General features: G+C 39.7%; 1 protein-coding gene across 2 annotated transcripts in view; it reads left to right on the top strand.

Moving 5' to 3' along the window:
• Positions 1-20,614, top strand: part of LOC138676054 (V-type proton ATPase subunit S1-like) — a 224,218-nt gene that overhangs the window by 200,128 nt on the left and 3,476 nt on the right. For both annotated transcript variants that reach the window (XM_069764898.1, XM_069764897.1), the window contains 3 exons: positions 10,467-10,705; positions 13,350-13,403; positions 17,226-17,469. In XM_069764898.1, coding sequence (XP_069620999.1) covers positions 10,467-10,705; positions 13,350-13,403; positions 17,226-17,469 — 537 coding nt within the window. The remainder of the gene's footprint in view (positions 1-10,466; positions 10,706-13,349; positions 13,404-17,225; positions 17,470-20,614) is intronic.

Raw genomic sequence — 20,614 nt, 5'->3', positions numbered from 1 at the left:
GTTTGCATGGCATTCCGGAGAACATCGTTTCGGACAGAGGTTCCCAGTTTGTTTTGAGGTTTTGGCGAGCCTTTTGTGCTAGGATGGGCATTGATTTGTCTTTTTCCTCGGCTTTCCATCCTCAGACAAATGGCCAAACCGAACGAACTAATCAGACTTTGGAAACATATCTGAGATGCTTTGTTTCTGCTGATCAGGATGATTGGGTGTCCTTTTTGCCTTTGGCTGAGTTCGCCCTTAATAATCGGGCCAGCTCGGCTACTTTGGTTTCGCCATTTTTCTGCAATTCTGGTTTCCATCCTCGTTTCTCTTCAGGGCAGGTTGAGTCTTCGGACTGTCCTGGTGTAGATACTGTGGTGGATAGGTTGCAGCAGATTTGGACTCATGTGGTGGACAATTTGACATTGTCCCAGGAGAAGGCTCAGCGTTTCGCTAACCGCCGGCGCTGTGTGGGTCCTCGACTTCGTGTTGGGGATTTGGTTTGATTGTCGTCTCATTATGTTCCTATGAAGGTTTCCTCTCCTAAGTTTAAGCCTCGTTTCATTGGTCCGTATAAGATTTCTGAGGTTCTCAATCCTGTGTCGTTTCGTTTGACCCTTCCAGCTTCTTTTGCCATCCATAATGTATTCCATAGGTCATTGTTGCGGAGATACGTGGTGCCTGTGGTTCCATCCGTTGATCCTCCTGCCCCGGTGTTGTTTGAGGGGGAGTTGGAGTATGTGGTGGAGAAGATTTTGGATTCTCGTATTTCGAGACGGAAACTCCAGTACCTGGTCAAGTGGAAGGGTTATGGTCAGGAAGATAATTCCTGGGTCTTTGCCTCCGATGTTCATGCTGCCGATCTGGTTCGTGCCTTTCATTTGGCTCGTCCTGGTTGGCCGTGGGGCTCTGGTGAGGGTTCGGTGACCCCTCCTCAAGGGGGGGTACTGTTGTGAATTCTGTTGTCAAGCTCCCTCCTGTGGTCATGAATGGTACTTCGGCTGGTTCTATCCATGGGCTTCCTCTGGTGGTTGTGAGTGGAGCTGCGGCTTCTGAGTTTCCTTCCACAGGTGACGAGGTTAATTCGTTAGCTGGCTGCTCTATTTAACTCCACCTAGATCATTGCTCCATGCCACCTGTCAATGTTCCAGTATTGGTCTAGTTCTCTCCTGGATCGTTCTTGTGACCTGTCTTCCCAGCAGAAGCTAAGTTCCTGCTTGTTTTTCTCTGGTTTGCTATTTTTCTGTCCAGCTTGCTATTTTTATTTTTGTCTTGCTTGCTGGAAGCTCTGGGACGCAGAGGGAGCGCCTCCGCACCGTGAGTCGGTGCGGAGGGTCTTTTTGCGCCCTCTGCGTGGTCTTTTTGTAGTTTTTTGTGCTGACCGCAAAGTTACCTTTCCTATCCTCTGTCTGTTCAGTAAGTCGGGCCTCACTTTGCTAAATCTATTTCATCTCTGTGTTTGTTATTTTCATCTTTACTCACAGTCATTATATGTGGGGGGCTGCCTTTTCCTTTGGGGAATTTCTCTGAGGCAAGGTAGGCTTTATTTTTCTATCTCTAGGGCTAGCTAGTTTCTTAGGCTGTGTCGAGTTGCATAGGGAGCGTTAGGAGCAATCCACGGCTATTTCTAGTGTGTGTGATAGGATTAGGGATTGCGGTCAGCAGAGTTCCCACGTCTCAGAGCTCGTCCTATATTATTAGTAACTATCAGGTCATTCCGTGTGCTCTTAACCACCAGGTCCATTATTGTCCTTACCACCAGGTCATAACACCAGACCCAACAATGCAGATGAGCTGAAGGCTGCTATCAAAGCAACCTGGGCTTCCATAACACCTCTGCAGTAATTGATGCAAAAGGAGCCCCGACCAAGTATTGAGTGCATTTACGAAGATACATTTCAATAGGCCAACATTTTGGATTTTAACATCATTTTTCAAGCTGATGTTATAAAGTATTCTAATTTACTGAGATAATGACTTTTGAGTTTTCATTGGATGTAAGCCATAATCATCAACATTAACAGAAATAAACACTTCAAATAGATTTGTAATGATTCTATATAACATATGAAATTGACTTTTTGTATTGAAGAACTGAAATAAATTAACTTTTTGATGATATTCTAGTATTGTGAGAAGCACCTTTATATTTACCCAGCTCTGTGCAATCTGTGCTGTGTGATCACACCGCATTATATATTTTTGCTTTACCCGCTTTGCACTGTATTTTGTGTATGCCAAACCTGCTATTTTGTTTTTATGGTAATTTTATAATGTTACTTATTGTCTTTGTTTAACAAAATATTTTTTGCAATATTTAGGTGTGCGCATTAATAGTGTATTTCTGTTCTTGTGTGGTTGAACATGGCCTTGATATCCTCACAGGAGTGTGTCGGGTTGTTAGGTTGCAGGTGCCACTTCCAGCTGTTGAAGTTGGCATAAGTGGGCCCCCTCTTTGTCTAGCACTTGCCCGAGTGCCCGGGTGGTGACGCCGACCCTGCCCGCAATACTCTGTGCATAGCCGAGCACCCTAAGCAAACTCGAGTAACAAGCACTGCGGTCATCACTATTAGTAATGTATCTAAAACAAACATAAATTCACATTTCTGTTAGAATGCTGAAAAGTTTGAAAAACTTTGTATTAAGTATAAAAAAATACAACCTGTACAGGATTTAGCTACATCAGTCTGGTTTTAACCAGTCATGTAGTAGCTACTGTATGTGAAAGATTGCTAGGGTTACACTATTCCAGCTTTCTATAGGTAAATTACTGAAGTGGAACACGGTGACTACTTTCACAGCTATTTGTATAATTATTAAACATGTGTGCAGTTAATAGTAATACATTAGCACTTCATCTCATATAAAAGAGTCCACAGCTCATAGTTGGAAAGAAGAGTAGTGTTCTTAAAGCTGTCCTAGGGTATCACCAAATTCATCTACACCCCTTTAAGTCACTGGGTAGCTGACCTACAATTCATGAGTAAATAGGTTTTGTTTGCATTCTATTTGGGTGTATATCTGGAAAACAAAAAATTTAAAATTGACCCAAACCTGCACCGTATGTAAGGCCGGAGTTTATTCCTACATCTGTACCTGCAGGTAGGGTGTCATGTAGAGCTAATGAGGTCACAGTATATGTTTTTCATTATTTCTTCACATGTCTCAGCACACCTATGAAGTAGAACATTTATAGTGTTGGATAAGCAGCGAAGCAATGATAAAACTTTTAATTGTCTGGCAGTGCACATATCCTGATTCTGCATTTTGCTTTAGAAATGATTGCCCAGACATAGTTAAGCATTTCTCTCTAGTTGACAGCAAAGTTTTGCAGTGTCAAAGTTCAACCGCCAAAAAAATAATACAAACGTCTAGAACGACATGTACTTTTATATAACGTCTCTATGTTAATAGCAAACAATTTTGTATTATTCCTGACTCTCACATGGAACAAATCTTAAATCACCATAGGTCACCATGATCATTAGGATAGGCGACTCAGGAACTGCGGGTTGGATAGTTTTGGCACTGTAGTTATCCCATTGTTCATTGTTCGTATATATTTACATTTGAGGAGGTTAATCATATAGACAGTTTGTAGTTGGGATCTTTACAAGATACTATATATTGTATCTATAGTATATTGTATCTATATATGTTGCTAAATACAATAATTTCAGACAGAGAAGAACTTGTTGTAATGTTCTTTAATGGTATTGTGACTATCATATTTTGGAATAATAGGTTTATTGCTGTTTGGTTATCTTTACCAAGTTCAATTTTTGGAAGAGCACTGTATGTTTTAGACCAGTGTTTCCCAAACTCCAGTACGCACGGACCCCCAGAGGTCATGTGCTCAGGATTTCCATAGTATTGCACAGGTGAGAGATTTCCTGATGCCTAGATGATACTTCTACCACCTGTGCAATACTAAGGAAATCATGAAAACATGATGAATTGGGAGTCGAGAGGACTGGAGTTTGGAAACACTGTTTTAGACACTAACTCACTTTAGCAAGAGACTAATATTCAGTGTTAGCGTCAAATAGATTCTCACATCTAATTGTCTTTCCATGATCATGATTTAGTGTGAGATAGACGCTCTTTACATTCTCCTTATTCCACTCATCTAGGTACAAATTCAAAAGAAAATATTTGCTCCCTTTTTTTGGGATATTAAAACTACTACCACCATTTTGTCACATATATATAGTCATTTCAATGAACTGCTATTTTAGTTTTTTAATTTACTTAGGTAGGTCCCATTTGTCACTGGAATATAAAAACACTATAAAAAAAAGTATTATAAAAGTAGTTTTTTATTTAATGCTACACCTTTGAGTGCTGGTCTATACCAGCTATGAAACACTTAGCACTAAATAAAAACCAACTTTTATAATAATTTTGGTGGCATCATAACCTTACCGGCAGCGCTATACCCAGCCACTCTCTCTTTTTCCTGGATTATAAAAAAATGTAGAATTTCCTTGGTGTATGACAATTTCACTAACAAGTCTCGCAATAACTGGATCAATAATATTTTGCAATTGATATTATTTACAAATTGCACTGCCACATACATTTCCTATAATAGCCATTACTATTTTTTACTCAAATGATTCCTAATAATTTTATTGTGGCTTAAAATAGAATGATATTATGAACTCTATGAATAAAAGTTATGTTTTTAATTAGCTACTAACAGTGGGGAAAAAAGTATTTAGTCAGCCACCATTTCTGCAAGTTCTCCCACTTAAAAAGATGAGAAACCACAATTATGGTAGACCACAACTATAAGAGTCAAAATGAGAAAACAAATACAGAAAATCACCTTGTCTGATTTGGCAAGATTTATTTTGCAAATTATGGTGGAAAATACGTATTTGGTCACCTAAAGACATGCAAGATTTCTGGCTCTCACAGACCTGTAACTTCTTCTTTAAGAGGCTCCTCTGTCCTCCACTCATTACCTGTAGTAATGGCACCTGTTTGAACTTATCAGTATAAAAGACACCTGTCCGCAACCTCAAACAGTCACACTCCAAACTCCACTATGGTGAAGACCAAAGAGCTGTCGAGGACACCAGAAACAAAGCAGTAGTCAAGCAGCTTGCTGTGATGAAATCACCTGGTGGGGCCCAGCTTAGGAAAACACATTAGTGCTGTCAAGACAAATTCATCGGAAAAAAACAAAAAACAGAAATACTGCTAAGTCATACTATTTTCATTACCAAATTATTAAAAGCTTGGATTGATTATTACAAGGAATTACTTTAAACTCTTATGATTTTCTTGTACTAATTTCATAAATTCTTTTTCATAAACTTCTTCTCCAGCATGATTTTTTCCTTCAGCGTTCTCTAGGTTTTCCGCTACCTGTTTCTCGGGGATACGTTTTATCTTATGTGTGAATGTATAAATGTGTGGAATAGTAACTTTGTTAATTAATCAGTTTATAAAACAGTTTTCTTGCACTTGCTTCATTTCTGTTTGTTTTTCTTGTCTGTAGAGCTATCATCCTGCATGTAACAGTATAGTTGTAGAAAGTTAATGGAGGAATTTCCTACAGTATTTAATGGAGTCATAGGTATCTTGGGTTTTCTATTAGCTAAATAGGCTAAAGGAAAGACAACACATGAGAGTTCAATGGAAATCTCACCTCCCATTACACTAGTAAATGAAACAAGCTTCAAGACAAAATTATGTTTACGTAACCCATGGCCAAAGCTGCAGGAATGGAGCTGGGGTTACTAGATTCTTCTTTACAATATTATATAGTTTATCATTTTCGCTACTATTGTAGTTTAATAATAATAAAAATTACAACATATCCGGCAGAGGCCCAGAAAAAAAGATAATTATGGGAAAAAGTAACAAAATGGCGCTTAATTAAAGAGGGCAAGTCAACAGGTGAAAAGTAGCCAGTTTTTCCTTTTAATTTATTCCTGATAGTTTCTTGAGTATTAAGTTTTTTTCTTCTTTTTTATTTATTTATGTCTGCCATACAATTCCAGAGATTTGGGCCTTTTTAATTATTGTGTCCAATATGCCAATTATTATGGTCTTTACCAAGGGGGTTTTGATCACAAAATTAAGTTTTGTGTAATAATGAGAAATGACACAGATAAATAGTATTGAGCACTCTTACTGATATCTATTTAATACTTTGTAGGAAAGCCTTTGTTGGTGATGACAGCTTTAAGATGCCTCCTACATTGAGAAACTAGTCGCATGCATTGCTCAAGGATGATTTTGTCCCATTCTTCCACACAAACACTCTTCGAACTCTAAAGGTTCCATGGGGTCCTTTCATCTGAGCTTCAGTTGTTTAATACTTATCTCACCCGCTGTATGTAATGCATTTCAATAAATTTGTTTGAAGCAAATTGCTAGAGTGATATTCTGAAGCTGCTTAAGAGTAGTATTGATATATATCGGTTAGTAATAAGGCCTTTAACTATTGTAAATCTGTCCAAAGCTATACAAAGCCCAGTATTTTTTTATTGATCAGAAATTTTATGCTGTCAATTCTTTCCATGGTATTTGAGCAAATAAAATACAGTAATTTATGAAAAGCAAAAAATGTGTGTGGCGATATACTGGGAAACATTCATTTCAACATTTCAGCACCTATCATTAGCAATTATTGCCATGTAACTAAATTATGAATATTGTAATAGAAAATGAAATTATTTGAAAAATATTCAAGTGTAAAAAAGCTGTATGTACAAAATGTTGTGATTACATCACATTTCTAGTGTGCTTCTCTTTGTAATCATTAGAATTGTAGTTGTGTTACACAGATTTGTTATCGTTTTATCCAGATTAAATTTGTAATTTGTTAACCTTTTTGCTATGCGCAGTACTTTCGAGGAACTTAAGTCAGCACATTGCTATTATTTTATAAACGCCAGGTTGCCATGTGGATCTTAATGTTCAATGTCTGCGACCTCATGTACCACTAACATTGTGGCTATTCAGTGACAGATGGACAGTATGGTCTGGGAGAGCACAAATGTTACCAAACTCACAAAAATATTTTCAACAATATATCTCTCTTCCTCTGTTGGCATGTAATCAAAAGTTTGGTGATTATTATTTTATATGAGATGAGTATCCTATTTTTGCTTATTTCAGCCCCTTCTATGATCCTTCACATCCTTCAGCTAAAATTGCCTCTTGTAACATTTGTGTGGCCAACCACAAATGAGTACATAGTAATACAAAGCGCAAACACTGAGTCAGATGAAGGACATTTATCCCATTCTGCCATACATGTTCGTTGTAGTGATGAGTTATTTAGCACACCATGCCATATGTATAGCACAACCCAGGTATGGTAGTTGATTCTCACATATAACTGGGTACCTACTACAATAGGATTACAGCTATAGGAGATCCTGGCTGTTTAACTAATTACATGCTGCAGTTCTTAATGACAGAGCATGTAAAAAGTATGCCAGTGGAAAAGAGCTCTCTCTGTCAACCCACGAGTACCCGCCACAGCATGGCAGCTCGAGTCATAACAATGGTCTCTAGGTCTGCCGTTTCCCTCACCTTATCACATCCCATCGGAGACTGGGTCTGAAAGGCTACCTGTCATTCAAACAATAACAGGTTAGATAATGAACTGTACAACATAAGTTGTATAGTGTTTTATCAAGGATTGCAAATTCAAGTACCCTTGTAGGACTAATAAATATTGCAAAAAAAAAAATCATAATTGTAATAAAATAACAATTTTAAAACATGAAAGTCCCAATTTAAACAATAAGAAATAGTTTTTTAAAAAAATAAATAGGAGTAGAGATTAAAGAGGGCCTTTCGCTTGCTTAATAAAATGAGTTGAATACCTTGTAAAAATTAACATATGTCCAAACATTAAAGGGGCACTTCATGCATAATGCAACAACTGATCTCATATAATTATATACAAGGCAAAGAAGAGATACCACCAAGTAAAATTGAAAACAATGCTTTTATTGAACAATATTAAATAACAGAAGTTAAAAAAGAAGGAATGCCGTTTGTAGGGGATGTCGAGCACAATATTCAAAAATAAAAGGGCCAAATAGTAATAATAGCAGCACAAGGGAAAACCTTACATAGGTAAAAATCCAGCAAAAAATAGTAGTAAATGTACCACCATAGTATTAATCCATATACATAGATATAATTAGAACTTCTATCAATAAAGTCACTTACAGAAACTAAGTAAACATCACAGGATCAAAACAGCATAAAAATAAAAACTGCCAGAGTAAGGTGGACCAAAAAAATCAAGGTCAGTATCCAAATGTAGTGCTCCTGACTATGAGACTACAGCTGGCTGTATAAGCTATTTAATAAGCTAACTCAAGACAATAAAGGTCTAGTTAATGTTATCCATACATACACATAGCAGATGCCATTCATGTCAGGTGTTTACCTGTAAAGGTGCTCCAGGCGTCCCCTCACCCCGACGCGCGTTTCACCGTATGCATAGATAACATTAACTAGACCTATATTGTCTTGACTCAGCTTATTATATAGCTTACACAGCCAGCTCTAGTCTCATTATAGTCAGGAGCACTACATTTGGATACTGACCTTGATTTTTTTGGCCCACCTTTCTCTCAGTTTTTATTTTTATGCTGTTTTGATCCTGTGGTGTTTACTTAGTTTCTGTAAGGGACTCTGTTGATAGCAGTTCTAATTATATCTATGTATATAGATTAAAGGGAACCTGTCACCCCGAAAATCGCGGGTGAGGTAATCCCACCGGCATCAGGGGCTTATCTGCAGCATTCTATAATGCTGTAGATAAGCCCCCGATGTTACCTGAAAAAGGAGAAAAAGACGTTAGATTATACTCACCCAGGGGCGGTCCCGCTGCTGGTCTGGTCAGATGGGCGTCTCCGGTCCGCTGCGGCGCCTCCTATCTTCTTTCCATGACGTCCTCTTCTGATCTTCGGCCACGGCTCCGGCGCAGGCGTACTTTGCTCTGCCCTGTTGAGGGCAGACAAAGTACTGCAGTGCGCAGGCGCCGAGCCTCTGACCTTTCCGGCGCCTGCGCACTGCTGTACTATCCTCTGCCCTCAACAGGGCAGAGCAAAGTACGCCTGCGCCGGAGCCGTGGCTGAAGATCAGAAGAGGACGTCATGGAAAGAAGATGGGAAGCGACGCAGCGGACCGGAGACGCCCATCTGACCAGACCAGCAGCGGGACCGCCCCTGGGTGAGTATAATCTAACGTCTTTTTCTCCTTTTTCAGGTAACATCGGGGGCTTATCTACAGCATTATAGAATGCTGTAAATAAGCCCCTGATGCCGGTGGGATTACCTCACCCCCGATTTTCGGGGTGACAGGTTCCCTTTAATACTATGGACGTACATTTATTACATTTTTTTGCTGGATTTTTACCTATGCAAGGTTTTCCCTTGTGCTGCTATTATTACTATTTGCCCACCTTATTTTTGAATATTGTGCTCGGTGTCCCTTATAAACGGAATTCCTGTTTTTTTAACTTCTGTTTTATAATAGTGTTCAATAAAAGGAGTTCTTCTTTGTCTTGTATATAATTATATGAGATGAGTTTTTACCTTGTAAAAATCCCTGAGCTCCCCTCGTTCTGCCACATTTTTCCATTTTGCACTTCGTAACGCCATTGCGGAAATATTAGTTTTTGGTTGTTTTGGTATGTGAAATCTCTGCTTGCAGACCAACTGAGCATTTCTTCTAAAATCTTCTCTGGGGGCATTTAGTTTTAGCCCTCCTGCGTAGTTGCTTCCAAATACAGCTTGGCAGCTGATTTAGCAGTATAGCTGTCTCAAGCTCTGTTAATTAGTCATTCCCAATGTATTATAGGCATTGTGGAAAGTGCATGCCACCAGAGAAAACCTTAAAGAAACACCACAGTTGAACAGTTGAACTGTAGCAGAGAATTCACATACTGGGCTCCTAAGGCAACAAATGGGAATATCTCTGCAATGGAGCGACAAAGCGAAAAAGGGAAAAAGTGTTAGAATCAGGGGCCTTTGTGTGAAATTATGTCAATTTGCCTTTTTTTCTTTGTTTTTTTTTGTGTTGTTCCAATACACACAAAGGAAATAAACATGTGTATAACAAAACAAGTGTAATTGCAATAATTTTCTGGAACACATACTTCATTTTCCAGAACAATTTTAAGAGGATTTTTACAAGGTATTGCCTCAATTTGTTTGAGCCAGTAACAGATCCTCTTTACGTGACTGTAGTGTGTAAGTTCCCCCAAGTAAGGAGATTTCTCTAATACCCTCTACCACATCACATCTCCTCTCCCCTTGACCTCCCTAAATTTTCATAAGTTTCTTGAACAAACAGCGATGGATATTTTGATGTTCATGATGTTGACTTATTGAACACACAGCTCCAGAGTAAAAAATACATCATTGTTTTATGTATATGTTTGGAGGTTGTTGTCATTGTATTCACAAACTAATGAAAAAATACATTTTTTTTTACTATAGGTTGTCAAAAGTTTTGACATGGTTTCTAAAAAAGGACGAGAGCTTCTAGCAACTGATTCTACAATTTCTTATTCTCCACTAACTGTGACAAATGGTTCAAATGTCACTTGTATCTTGATTTATGCTACAACATTTGTTATCAAAGCAAACAATTCCGTGGTGTTTGATTTGACAAATGCAACATTTCAAGTACCCTCAGCAAACACAAGTTCATCTCAATGCTCTGACACAAACACCACGTAAGTATGTACTCAAGTTCAAGCGAACCTGTCATTTCAGGAACCTTGTAAGAATTAACTGTCATGTGTGTACCTTAGAAATAACCCCATGCCTGGCCAATATATGACTTGCATCCTTCATCTTTTTGCTAGTTTTACTTTCTGTGGGCTCTATCTCCAATTTACTGCTCTCTCTGAACTAGTGGGTGATGACTAGCTGCTTTGGTGTCGGTGATACATAGTACACAGAAACACGGGGATTCCTGCTCTTTATTCTCTGAAACACAGAGTCAAAAGTAGCAACAGCTGGAAGAAACTACTGAGCAGTTTGGCTGTGAATCCAGCTATGTACTAAGCTAAATAATTCACTCTCTGCTTCATGCTCTGCCTCTCTCTGCCACTGATTGCTTCTTTCTCATACTCCCTTCTCCATAGACTAACATATAGTTATAATCTGAGATCTCACTATACTGAACGTCCCTTTTGTTATGTCTAAGATAAATTTGAGCTGTTTTTCAAAGTAGATGATGAGTTCAGGAGGCATGGGGGAAGTGGCTTATACATTCACTAGATGGTGGCCCGATTCTAACGCATCGGGTATTCTAGAATATGCATGTCCACGTAGTATATTGCACAGCCCACGTAGTATATTGCCCAGCCACCTAGTATATTGCCCAACCACATAGTATATTGCCCAGCCACGTAGTATATTGCCCAGCCACGTAGTATATTGCCCAGTCATGTAGTATATTGCCCAGTGACGTAGTATATTGCCCAGCGACGTAGTATATTGCCCAGTCACATAGTATATTGCCCAGTCACATACTATACAGCACGGAGCCACGTAGTATATTGCACAGCGACATAGTATACAGCACAGAGCCACGTAATATATTGCCCCCAGCCACGTAGTATATTGGCCAGTCACGTAGTATATTGCCCAGCTACATAGTATATTGCCCAGCCATGTATGTCACAGGTTAAAAAATAAACATATACTCACCTTCCGAGGGAGCCCTTGTAGTCATGTCGCCTGTGTGCAGTGCACTCGGCAGCTTCCGGTCCCAGGGTTGGTAGTGCAGGACCCGTGATGACGTCGTGGTCACATGACCGTGACGTCATGGCAGGTCCTTGTCGCATACCATCCTTGCCTCCGGAACCTGCTGCTTGCATGGAGCGGTTACCGGAGCATCGCGAGGAGCAGGAAAGGCGGCGGAAGGTGAGTATATAATGATTTTTTATTTTTTATTTTTTTTTAAACATTAGATCCTTTTACTATTGACGCTGCATAGGCAGCATCAATAGTAAAAACTTGGTCACACAGGGTTAATAGCGGCGGTAACGGAGTGAGTTACCCGCGGCATAACGCGGTCCGTTACCACTGGCATTAACCCTGTGTGAGTGATGACTGCGGGGAGTATGGAGCGGGTGCTGGGCACTGACTGCAGGGGAGTAGGGAGGGACTAATCAGACTGTGGCCGTCAGTGATTGGTCACGGCAGCCATGACAGGCAGCTGGCGAGACCAATCAGCGACTTGGATTCCATGACAGACAGAGGCCGCGACCAATGAATATCCGTGACAGAAGGACAGACAGAAAGACGAAAGTGACCCTTAGACAATTATATAGTAGATGGTCGAAAATGTTGGCACCCTTGAAATTGTTCCAGAAAATGAAGCATTTCTCCCAGAAACGTATTGTAATTACACATGTCTTGTTATACACATGTTTATTGCGTTTGTCTATATTGGAGCAACACAGAAAAACGGAGAAAAGGGCGAATAGGACATAATTTCACACTAAACCCCCAAAATCGTTCGGACAAAAATGTTGGCACCTTCAACTTAAAAATGTTTTGCACACCCTTTGGAATAAATATCTGCAATCAATCACTTCCTATAACTATCAACAAGCTTCTTATACCTCTCAACTGGAATTTTGGACCACTCTTCTTATGCAAACTGCTTTGGGTCTCTCATATTTTAAGGGTGCCTTCTCCTAACCGCATGACTATAAGTGGAGAAAGAAGTATATTTCTCTGAAAAGATATATTACAATGTTTCTTATATTTGTCTTTACTATTCAATTATGCAAAGCTTGTTGAAAAGACGTCGATCATTTAAATTACTTCGCATATTTAATTAGCTATTGAAGCTTTACAATTTTTTGTCGTTTTAAGACAATAATAGAAAGCTTAATGTTCCTTGGAAACTTTAAACAAAGACAAATAAAATGCTTTGGTTTATTCTGTATCAAGCTAGAATTATGGAGAACAGATTTGTACCAGCTTGAGGGAGATCTCTACATTTCTAGACATTTGTCTTGAGTTCTGGCAGCAAGTAGTGATGCAGGACATGTACTACTCCATATATTATAGTACACTTTGACTTTGTGTCAACCTATATTTACCAATGTTCTCTGAGGCTTTGTAGAAACCTAGTAGAAGACAAATAAAGTTAACTACACACAACTGAAGTTGCACTTTAGGCATTTTCTGACCAAAGGACTATGACTCCAACATTTCATCCCCACCGGCACCTTTCTAAATGTAGTCACGCAGAGAAAAACATGATAAGGAAAGAGCTGAAAACCATTATGTCAAATACTTCTCTCTGGTATATGCTAAATGCATCTTCTGAATAATAACATTACATTTCTAATTTAGGTTGTCATTAGTATATTCATTTATAGGAAGAGAACTTAGCAGCCTTGAAATAAGGTAAGCCTGACTAAATTGTATGGGAATATTCCAGCTTTCCTTTTTGCCTTATTATATATATTATTATATACTCCATTTATTAGCTTCCTTTTCCTTTTTATCAATTATCTGCATTCGGCATTTAAATATGGTGGATTTTTTTGTGAATATCCCACTTTGAGAAAAAAAAGGTAATAATTTAAGTGAATGGGGTTTTCTAAAGCCTTCACATTTAGCTGAAAAACTCATTATGGATTTGAGGGCAGGTTAACTTATTCAGGCAGCTCAAGCTGGGAAGATTTGAAAATGAAAATGTCATTGAATTGAAATAGCGTATCCATTTACTGCCATCAGCAATATTAGTATATCACATTTTATAACTATTGTACACCTGTACATGCATAACCATAAAGGAACATTTTCAGTGTGAATGCTTCCCGATCATTTTAATGTAAACGTCCATTTTAAAGCTGGACAGTGTGGATAAAAATCATGTACATTTTCCAATTTATTCCATTCTAATGTGTGTAGTATCCTTCAGATTTCACACACAGCAGTCAGCAAGAGAATTAAAGGGAACCTGTCATGTTGTACATGCGGTTTGATATGTGTACAGCATAGTATAGAGAAAGGGAAGGTGACCAGCATTGTATATGGTTTTGTTCAGTATTTTGTAATATATTTTATTCATTTAAATGACTTGTTTTTGTATGTATATGAGTCCAGTGGGCAGTCCAACTAATGATTGACAGCTATCTCTGTATGTATACGTAGAGTAGATTGTCGTATTCAGGGATTGACAGTCTTCCCTGAATAACTATGCATGTAAACATCAGGGATTTCAATGAACAGAATACAAGGTTAACTGAAACTTTCATGACAAAAATGTATCTCCATCTGATCAGCTCCTTCTGCTCTTTAAAGAGGCTGTCTAGTTTAAAATGATAAGTCTGCAGTCACTCGGTGTGACTGCAGACTTATGAATCCCCCCAGCTCATGCACTGTGCACTGCGGGGATTCACCGGTTTCTGAGCCGGGACCGGCGGGGATATATGCAACATGCATACTCCCGGGCAGTAGTCATCTAGGAGCGTGGCCTCGCTCCATACAAGTGTAGAGAGAGAGGGTGCTGCTGTCTAGTGGGCATGGCTGTCCAGTGGGTACGCATATCACATAAATCAGTGTGTGTGCTGGCGGGGATTCACCGATTTCTGAGCCAGGACCGGCGGTGATATATGCAACATGCATACTCCTGGGCAGTAGTCATCTAGGAGCGCGGCCTCGCTCCATACAAGTGTAGGGAGAGAGGGTGCTGCTGTCTAGTGGGCATGGCTGTCCAGTGGGTACGCATATCGCATAAATCAGTGTGTGTGCTGGCGGGGATTCAAAAGTCTGCAGCCATACAGAGTAACTGCAGACTTATCATTTTAGACCATATAACCCTCCAACAGCCTGCTTGCAGATCAGATGCCAGGTTTCCTTTAAAGATCGGCATTTTTTAAAAAAACAAGTCAATCTTTTTACATGGACAACAGAATTATATTCTCATTTTGGTCACACTAGCTAAATTGGAGGTTTCCAGATCAGTGTGATAACAAAAAAATTTTTTTAAAGAATTTTGACATGTAGTATCTATGATATGATTCCTGGAGCATAACAATATTGTATCTTACAGTTATTAGGTTCTTTAGAAGGACGTAGATCTGGGGATTTATTCTGATGGAATATAGGCTGAACTGGATGGACAAATGTCTTTTTTCGGCCTTGCTAACTATGTTATTATGATTTGATAGATGTATAATGGATTGGGGTCTGGCTGTTGCTTCCCCAACCAATCGCAATCACTGGGGTGAATGGAGAAGAAGTATGTAGTAGAACGTATACATAGTAACATAGTAACATAGTTAGTAAGGCCGAAAAAAGACATTTGTCCATCCAGTTCAGCCTATATTCCATCATTCCATACTACAGTCATGGACAAATATTTTGAGAATGAGACAAATATTAATTTTTCCAAAGCCTACTGCTTCATTTTTTCTAATGGCAATTTGCATATACTCCTGAATGTCAGAGTGATCAGCTTAACAGCAATTACTGTACTTGCAAAGTCAATATTTGCCCAGAAAATGAACTTTAACCCCCAAAACACATTTCAACATCATTGCAGTCCTGCCTTAAAAGGAGCAGCTAACATCGTTTTAGTGATTGATCCATTAACACAGGTGTGGGTGTTGATGAGGACAATGCTGGCGATCAATGAGTCATGATTAAGTAAGAATGACATCACTGGACACTTTAAAAGGAGGTTGGTGCTTGGTATCATTGTTTCTCTTCAGTTAACCATGGTTATCTCTAAAGAAACACGTGCAGCCATCATTGCACTGCACAAAAATGGCCTAACAGGGAAGAGTATCGCAGCTATAAAGATTGCACCTCAGTCAACAATCTATCGCATCATCAAGAACTTCAAGGAGAGAGCTTCCATTGTTGTCAAAAAGGCTCCAGGGCGCCCAAGAAAGACCAGCAAGCGCCAGGACCGTATCTTAAAACAGTTTCAGCTGCGGGATCGGACTACCAGCAGTGCCGAGCTTGCTCAGGAATGGTAGCAGGCTGGTGTGATTGCTTCTGCACGCACTGTGAGGCGGAGACTCTTTGAGCAAGGCCTGGTTTCAAGGAGGGCAGCAAAGAAGCCACTTCTCTCCAGAAAAAACATCAGGGACCGACTGATATTCTGCAAAAGGTACAGGGAGTGGACTGCTGAGGACTGGGGCAAAGTCATTTTCTCTGATGAATCCCCTTTTCGACTGTTTGGGACATCTGGAAAACAGCTTATTCGGAGAAGAAGAGGTGAGTGCTACCACCAGTCTTGTCTCATGCCAACTGTAAAGCATCCTGAAACCATTCATGTGTGGGGTTGCTTCTCAGCCGAGGGAATCGGCTCACTCACAGTCTTGCCTAAAAACACAGCTATGAATAAAGAATGGTACCAGAATGTCCTCCAAGAGCAACTTCTCCCAACCGTCCAAGAGCAGTTTGGCGCCCAACAATGCCTTTTCCAGCATGATGGAGCACCTTGCCATAAAGCAAAGGTGATAACTAAATGGCTCATAGAGATTTTGGGTCCATGGCCTGGAAACTCCCCAGATCTTAATCCCATTGAGAACTTGTGGTCAATCATCAAGAGACGGGTGGACAAACAAAAACCAACAAATTCTGGCAAAATGCAAGCATTGATTATGCAAGAATGGACTACTATCAGTCAGGATTTGGTCCAGAAGTTGATTGAGAGCATGCCAGGGAGAATTGCAGAGGTCTTGAAGAAGAAGGGTCAACACTGCAAATATTGACTTGCTGCATTAACTCATTCTAACTGTCAATATAACCTATTGGTACTCATAATATGATTGCAATTATATTTCTGTATGTGATATAAACATCAGACAAACACTAATAAAAACCAGAGGGCAGCAGATCATGTGAAAATATAATTTTGGTGTTATTCTCAAAAATTTTGGCCATGACTGTACTGTTCCATTCAGCTTTATTGGACTGTCAGACCCTGCCTTTTTGGTCAATTCCATTTGAAAATAGATGACTGAACTGGAAAAAAGCCAAGAGATCTATTAATACTACTAGTCCCAATACGGTAATAATACATCAATATACTGATTGTGCACATGCTAATTTTGTGCCTAAATCTGTAACTTTGTAAATCCAGTAAGATTTCTCAGTAACTAGAAATATGTGAAAATTAGTTTTGGTTTATGCCCTCATTGAACAATTATGACATTATTTTTACATTGGTCCATTGGTAATATATTCTTTTTTTTTTTACTTTTCTAGATTGTATATGAGTAATATGTTTTACCCTGGATCTGCTAGAAACTGGTTCAAATTAGAGTCTGTGATGATAATCCCGAATGGCGACATGCTGAGGAATGCTTCATTTAGCACAACATATGCCTCAACCCCTGCAGAGTACTCCTATCGCTGCCAACAAATAGGGACAAGCTCGTTGTATGGGGAGAGGCTAGTTCCTGCCAATAATGAGGCAATAAACTGGGAAATATTCATTTCTGAATTTCAGGTTAGTATACACTTAATAATCAAAAGCAACTAAAACACAGCATGACCTTATATTCTACCATCGTAGCACAACTTATTTATCTTTCATAGATATGTGTGACCACGTACAGCGTTACATTTACTTTCTTCCTTATTCATCATGACAATGCATTTCTAAGTGCATAGTTATTACTATAGCTACTTAGCAATATTTATTGAATCTGTGCATGGAAACAGATAAAAAATGAAAAGCTAAGCAGTTAATAAACCCCACAGAACATGGGACATATTAATAACCATGCTTAAAAAATACACAAAAATTAATACCTTTAAATCACATGTTTTGCAGAACATTTTGAGAACTGTACATAATTGGCTATTCTTTTACCAATTTTGAAGTGCAACCTTATTCAAAACCCGCACATTTTTAATATTGCTATTAAAAATAATATATAATATAATATTGGTATCATATCATGCATAAACAAACAAAAAAAAACTTCCAGTTTTGTGACATTTAGCCCAACAACTGTTAAATGTTATTTTAGTGTATAAGCTATATAACATTTTATGCAGTTTTTTAAGCGAGCTGATATATTTCTAATGCTGTTGTAATATGATTAATTTAATACATTCATCTGCTTTAAAGCTTTCCAAAATGTCATCTATAAGGGTTATGTAATTACAGGATATACAAAAGATATAATAAATATCAAATAGGCAGAGCTTCCTTTCTAAGATTCTTCTCAACAGATGTGGCTCAGTGGTTAGCACTATTTTGCAGTGCTGAGGTCCTGGGTTCAAATCCCAGCAAGGACAAAATCTCCTTCTGCAAGGAGCTTGTATGTTCTCCCAGAGTTTATGTGGGTTTCTTCTGGGTTTCCTCCAAAGACATACTGATATGGAATTTACATTGTGAGCCCCAATGGAGACAATGATGATGATATCTGTAAAGCATTAGTGTGTATGCAGCTTTCTTTATGGATATCTTTTAGAGTTTCCCTGACACACAGAAAGGCCATCTTATTAGAAGCACCCATATAGTAGCACATTGAACCTCCTTTGACCTTCAGAACCACAGAAATTTGTTCTGACATAGATGCCACTAGGTGTTAAAATTGTTTGTCAGTAATACTCATGTAGATACAATAGCTTCATGCAGTTGATAAAAATATACAAAAGTTACTGATACCTTCCATTCTACCTTGTGCTAGGGATGAACCAAGGGATAAAAAACTGGAAACTTTGTAGGCCAAGGGAACCAATAAAAAATCAGTTTTAAACTTTTGAAACCAATCCATGTCTGTGGGATCTTAGCTTTGTGCATTGTCTTGATGAATGTGTCCTGCCATAGGGTAAACACTTACCACAATCGGATAAACTGTAGGTAAGCACAGTTGTCAAAGTTGTTAAAGTGCTCATCCGCAGGTATCAGAGGGCCCAAGGTGTGCCAAGAAAACATGCCCTACAACAGCGATGGGTAGCCTCAAGCTCACGGGCCGTTTATGAACCACAACATCCTTTTCTCTGGCCCCCAAACAGATTCCCGAGGACTGCAGTACTCGAGCTGGGACCCGACCCTTTAATTGCTCCTGACACAGCATGTACACACATGCAGCATTCACTACTGAATGCTGTGGACGTGTAATATGAGATTACGTCCTGTGTCAGGCCTTACTTTGTGGGCGGAATCAAAGCACTCTTCGCTCTGCGCTAAAGTCCCACCAATGACAATAGCAGCTGCAGCCCTTGCCCCTGATGTATATGCTCCTGCATCTCCTGTGATGTATATGTCCTACCATCTCATATGATGTATGTTCCCCCAGTGTTTCCTGCAATGTAAATTCCCCCAGCATCTTCTGTGATGTATGTTCCCCCAACATCTCCTGCGATCTATGTGCCCCCATGGTCTGCTGTGATGTATATGCACCCAGTGTCTCCTGTGTTGTGTATGCCACCAGTACCTCCTGTGATGTATGTGCCCCCAGTGTCTCCTGTGATGTGCGTGCCCCCAAGTCCCCCTATAATGTATATGCCCCTGTGTCTCTTGTGATGTATATGCGCCAGCGCATCTTGTGATGTATGTGCCCTGGCATCTCCTCTAAAGTAATGTATGTGCCCCGCCCTTCCCATATGTATGTGTCCCAACCCCTCCAGTGATCTATTTGCCCCCAGCATCTCCTGTGATGTGTGTGCCCCAGCATCTCCAGTGATGTATATGCTGATGCGTTTCCTGTGATGTATATGCCTCAGTGTATCCTATGTGATGTATATGTTGCAGCCCCAGTAGCTCCTCTATATACATCACATAGAAGTCTCTGTGTCTCCTATGTGATGTATGTACTGTAGGTCTCTGTTGTGAATTCTGTGGCTGAATTCACTCCTGTGGTCACAAGTGGTACTGCAGCTTCTGAGCTTCCTCCCTCAGGTGTTCTGGTGAGCTCGTTAACTGCTTCATTACTTAACTCCGCCTGATGCTGCTATCCTTGCTCCTTGTCAATGTTTCAGTGTTGGATCTGAGCTTCTCCTGATTGTTCCTGTGACCTGCTGCTCTGTATAGCTAAGTGCTTTTTGCTTTTTTGTTGCTTTTTTTCTGTCCAGCTTGTCTTTTGTTTTGCTGGAAGCTCTGAGACGCAAAGGGTGTACCGCCGTGCCGTTAGTTCGGCACGGTGGGTTTTTTTTTGCCCCTTTGCGTGGTTTTGCTTTAGGGTTTTTTGTAGACTGCAAAGTTCGCTTTACTGTCCTCGCTCTGTCCTAGAATATCGGGCCCCACTTTGCTGAATCTATTTCATCCCTACGTTTTGTCTTTTCATCTTACTCACAGTCATTATATGTGGGGGGCTGCCTTTTCCTTTGGGGAATTTCTCTGGGGCAAGTCAGGCCTATTTTTCTATCTTCAGGCTAGCTAGTTTCTTAGGCTGTGCCGAGTTGCCTAGGTAGTTGTTAGGCGCAATCCACAGCCGCTTTTAGTTGTGTTTAGGATAGGATCAGGTGTGCAGTCTACAGAGTTTCCACGTCTCAGAGCTCGTTCTTGTATTTTTGGGTATTTGTCAGATCACTGTGTGCGCTCTGATCGCTAAGCACACTGTGTTTCTGGATTGCCTTCATAACACCTGTCATTAGCAAACATAACAGGTCTCCCATTGCTTGAGTTTTATAAAAGAAAT

The sequence above is a fragment of the Ranitomeya imitator genome, chromosome 4 (genome assembly GCF_032444005.1).
Source record: "Ranitomeya imitator isolate aRanImi1 chromosome 4, aRanImi1.pri, whole genome shotgun sequence".
NCBI lineage: Eukaryota > Metazoa > Chordata > Amphibia > Anura > Dendrobatidae > Ranitomeya > Ranitomeya imitator.
The sequence above is the reverse complement of the archived record's forward strand: the minus strand, read 5'-3'. Positions and strand labels throughout refer to the sequence as shown.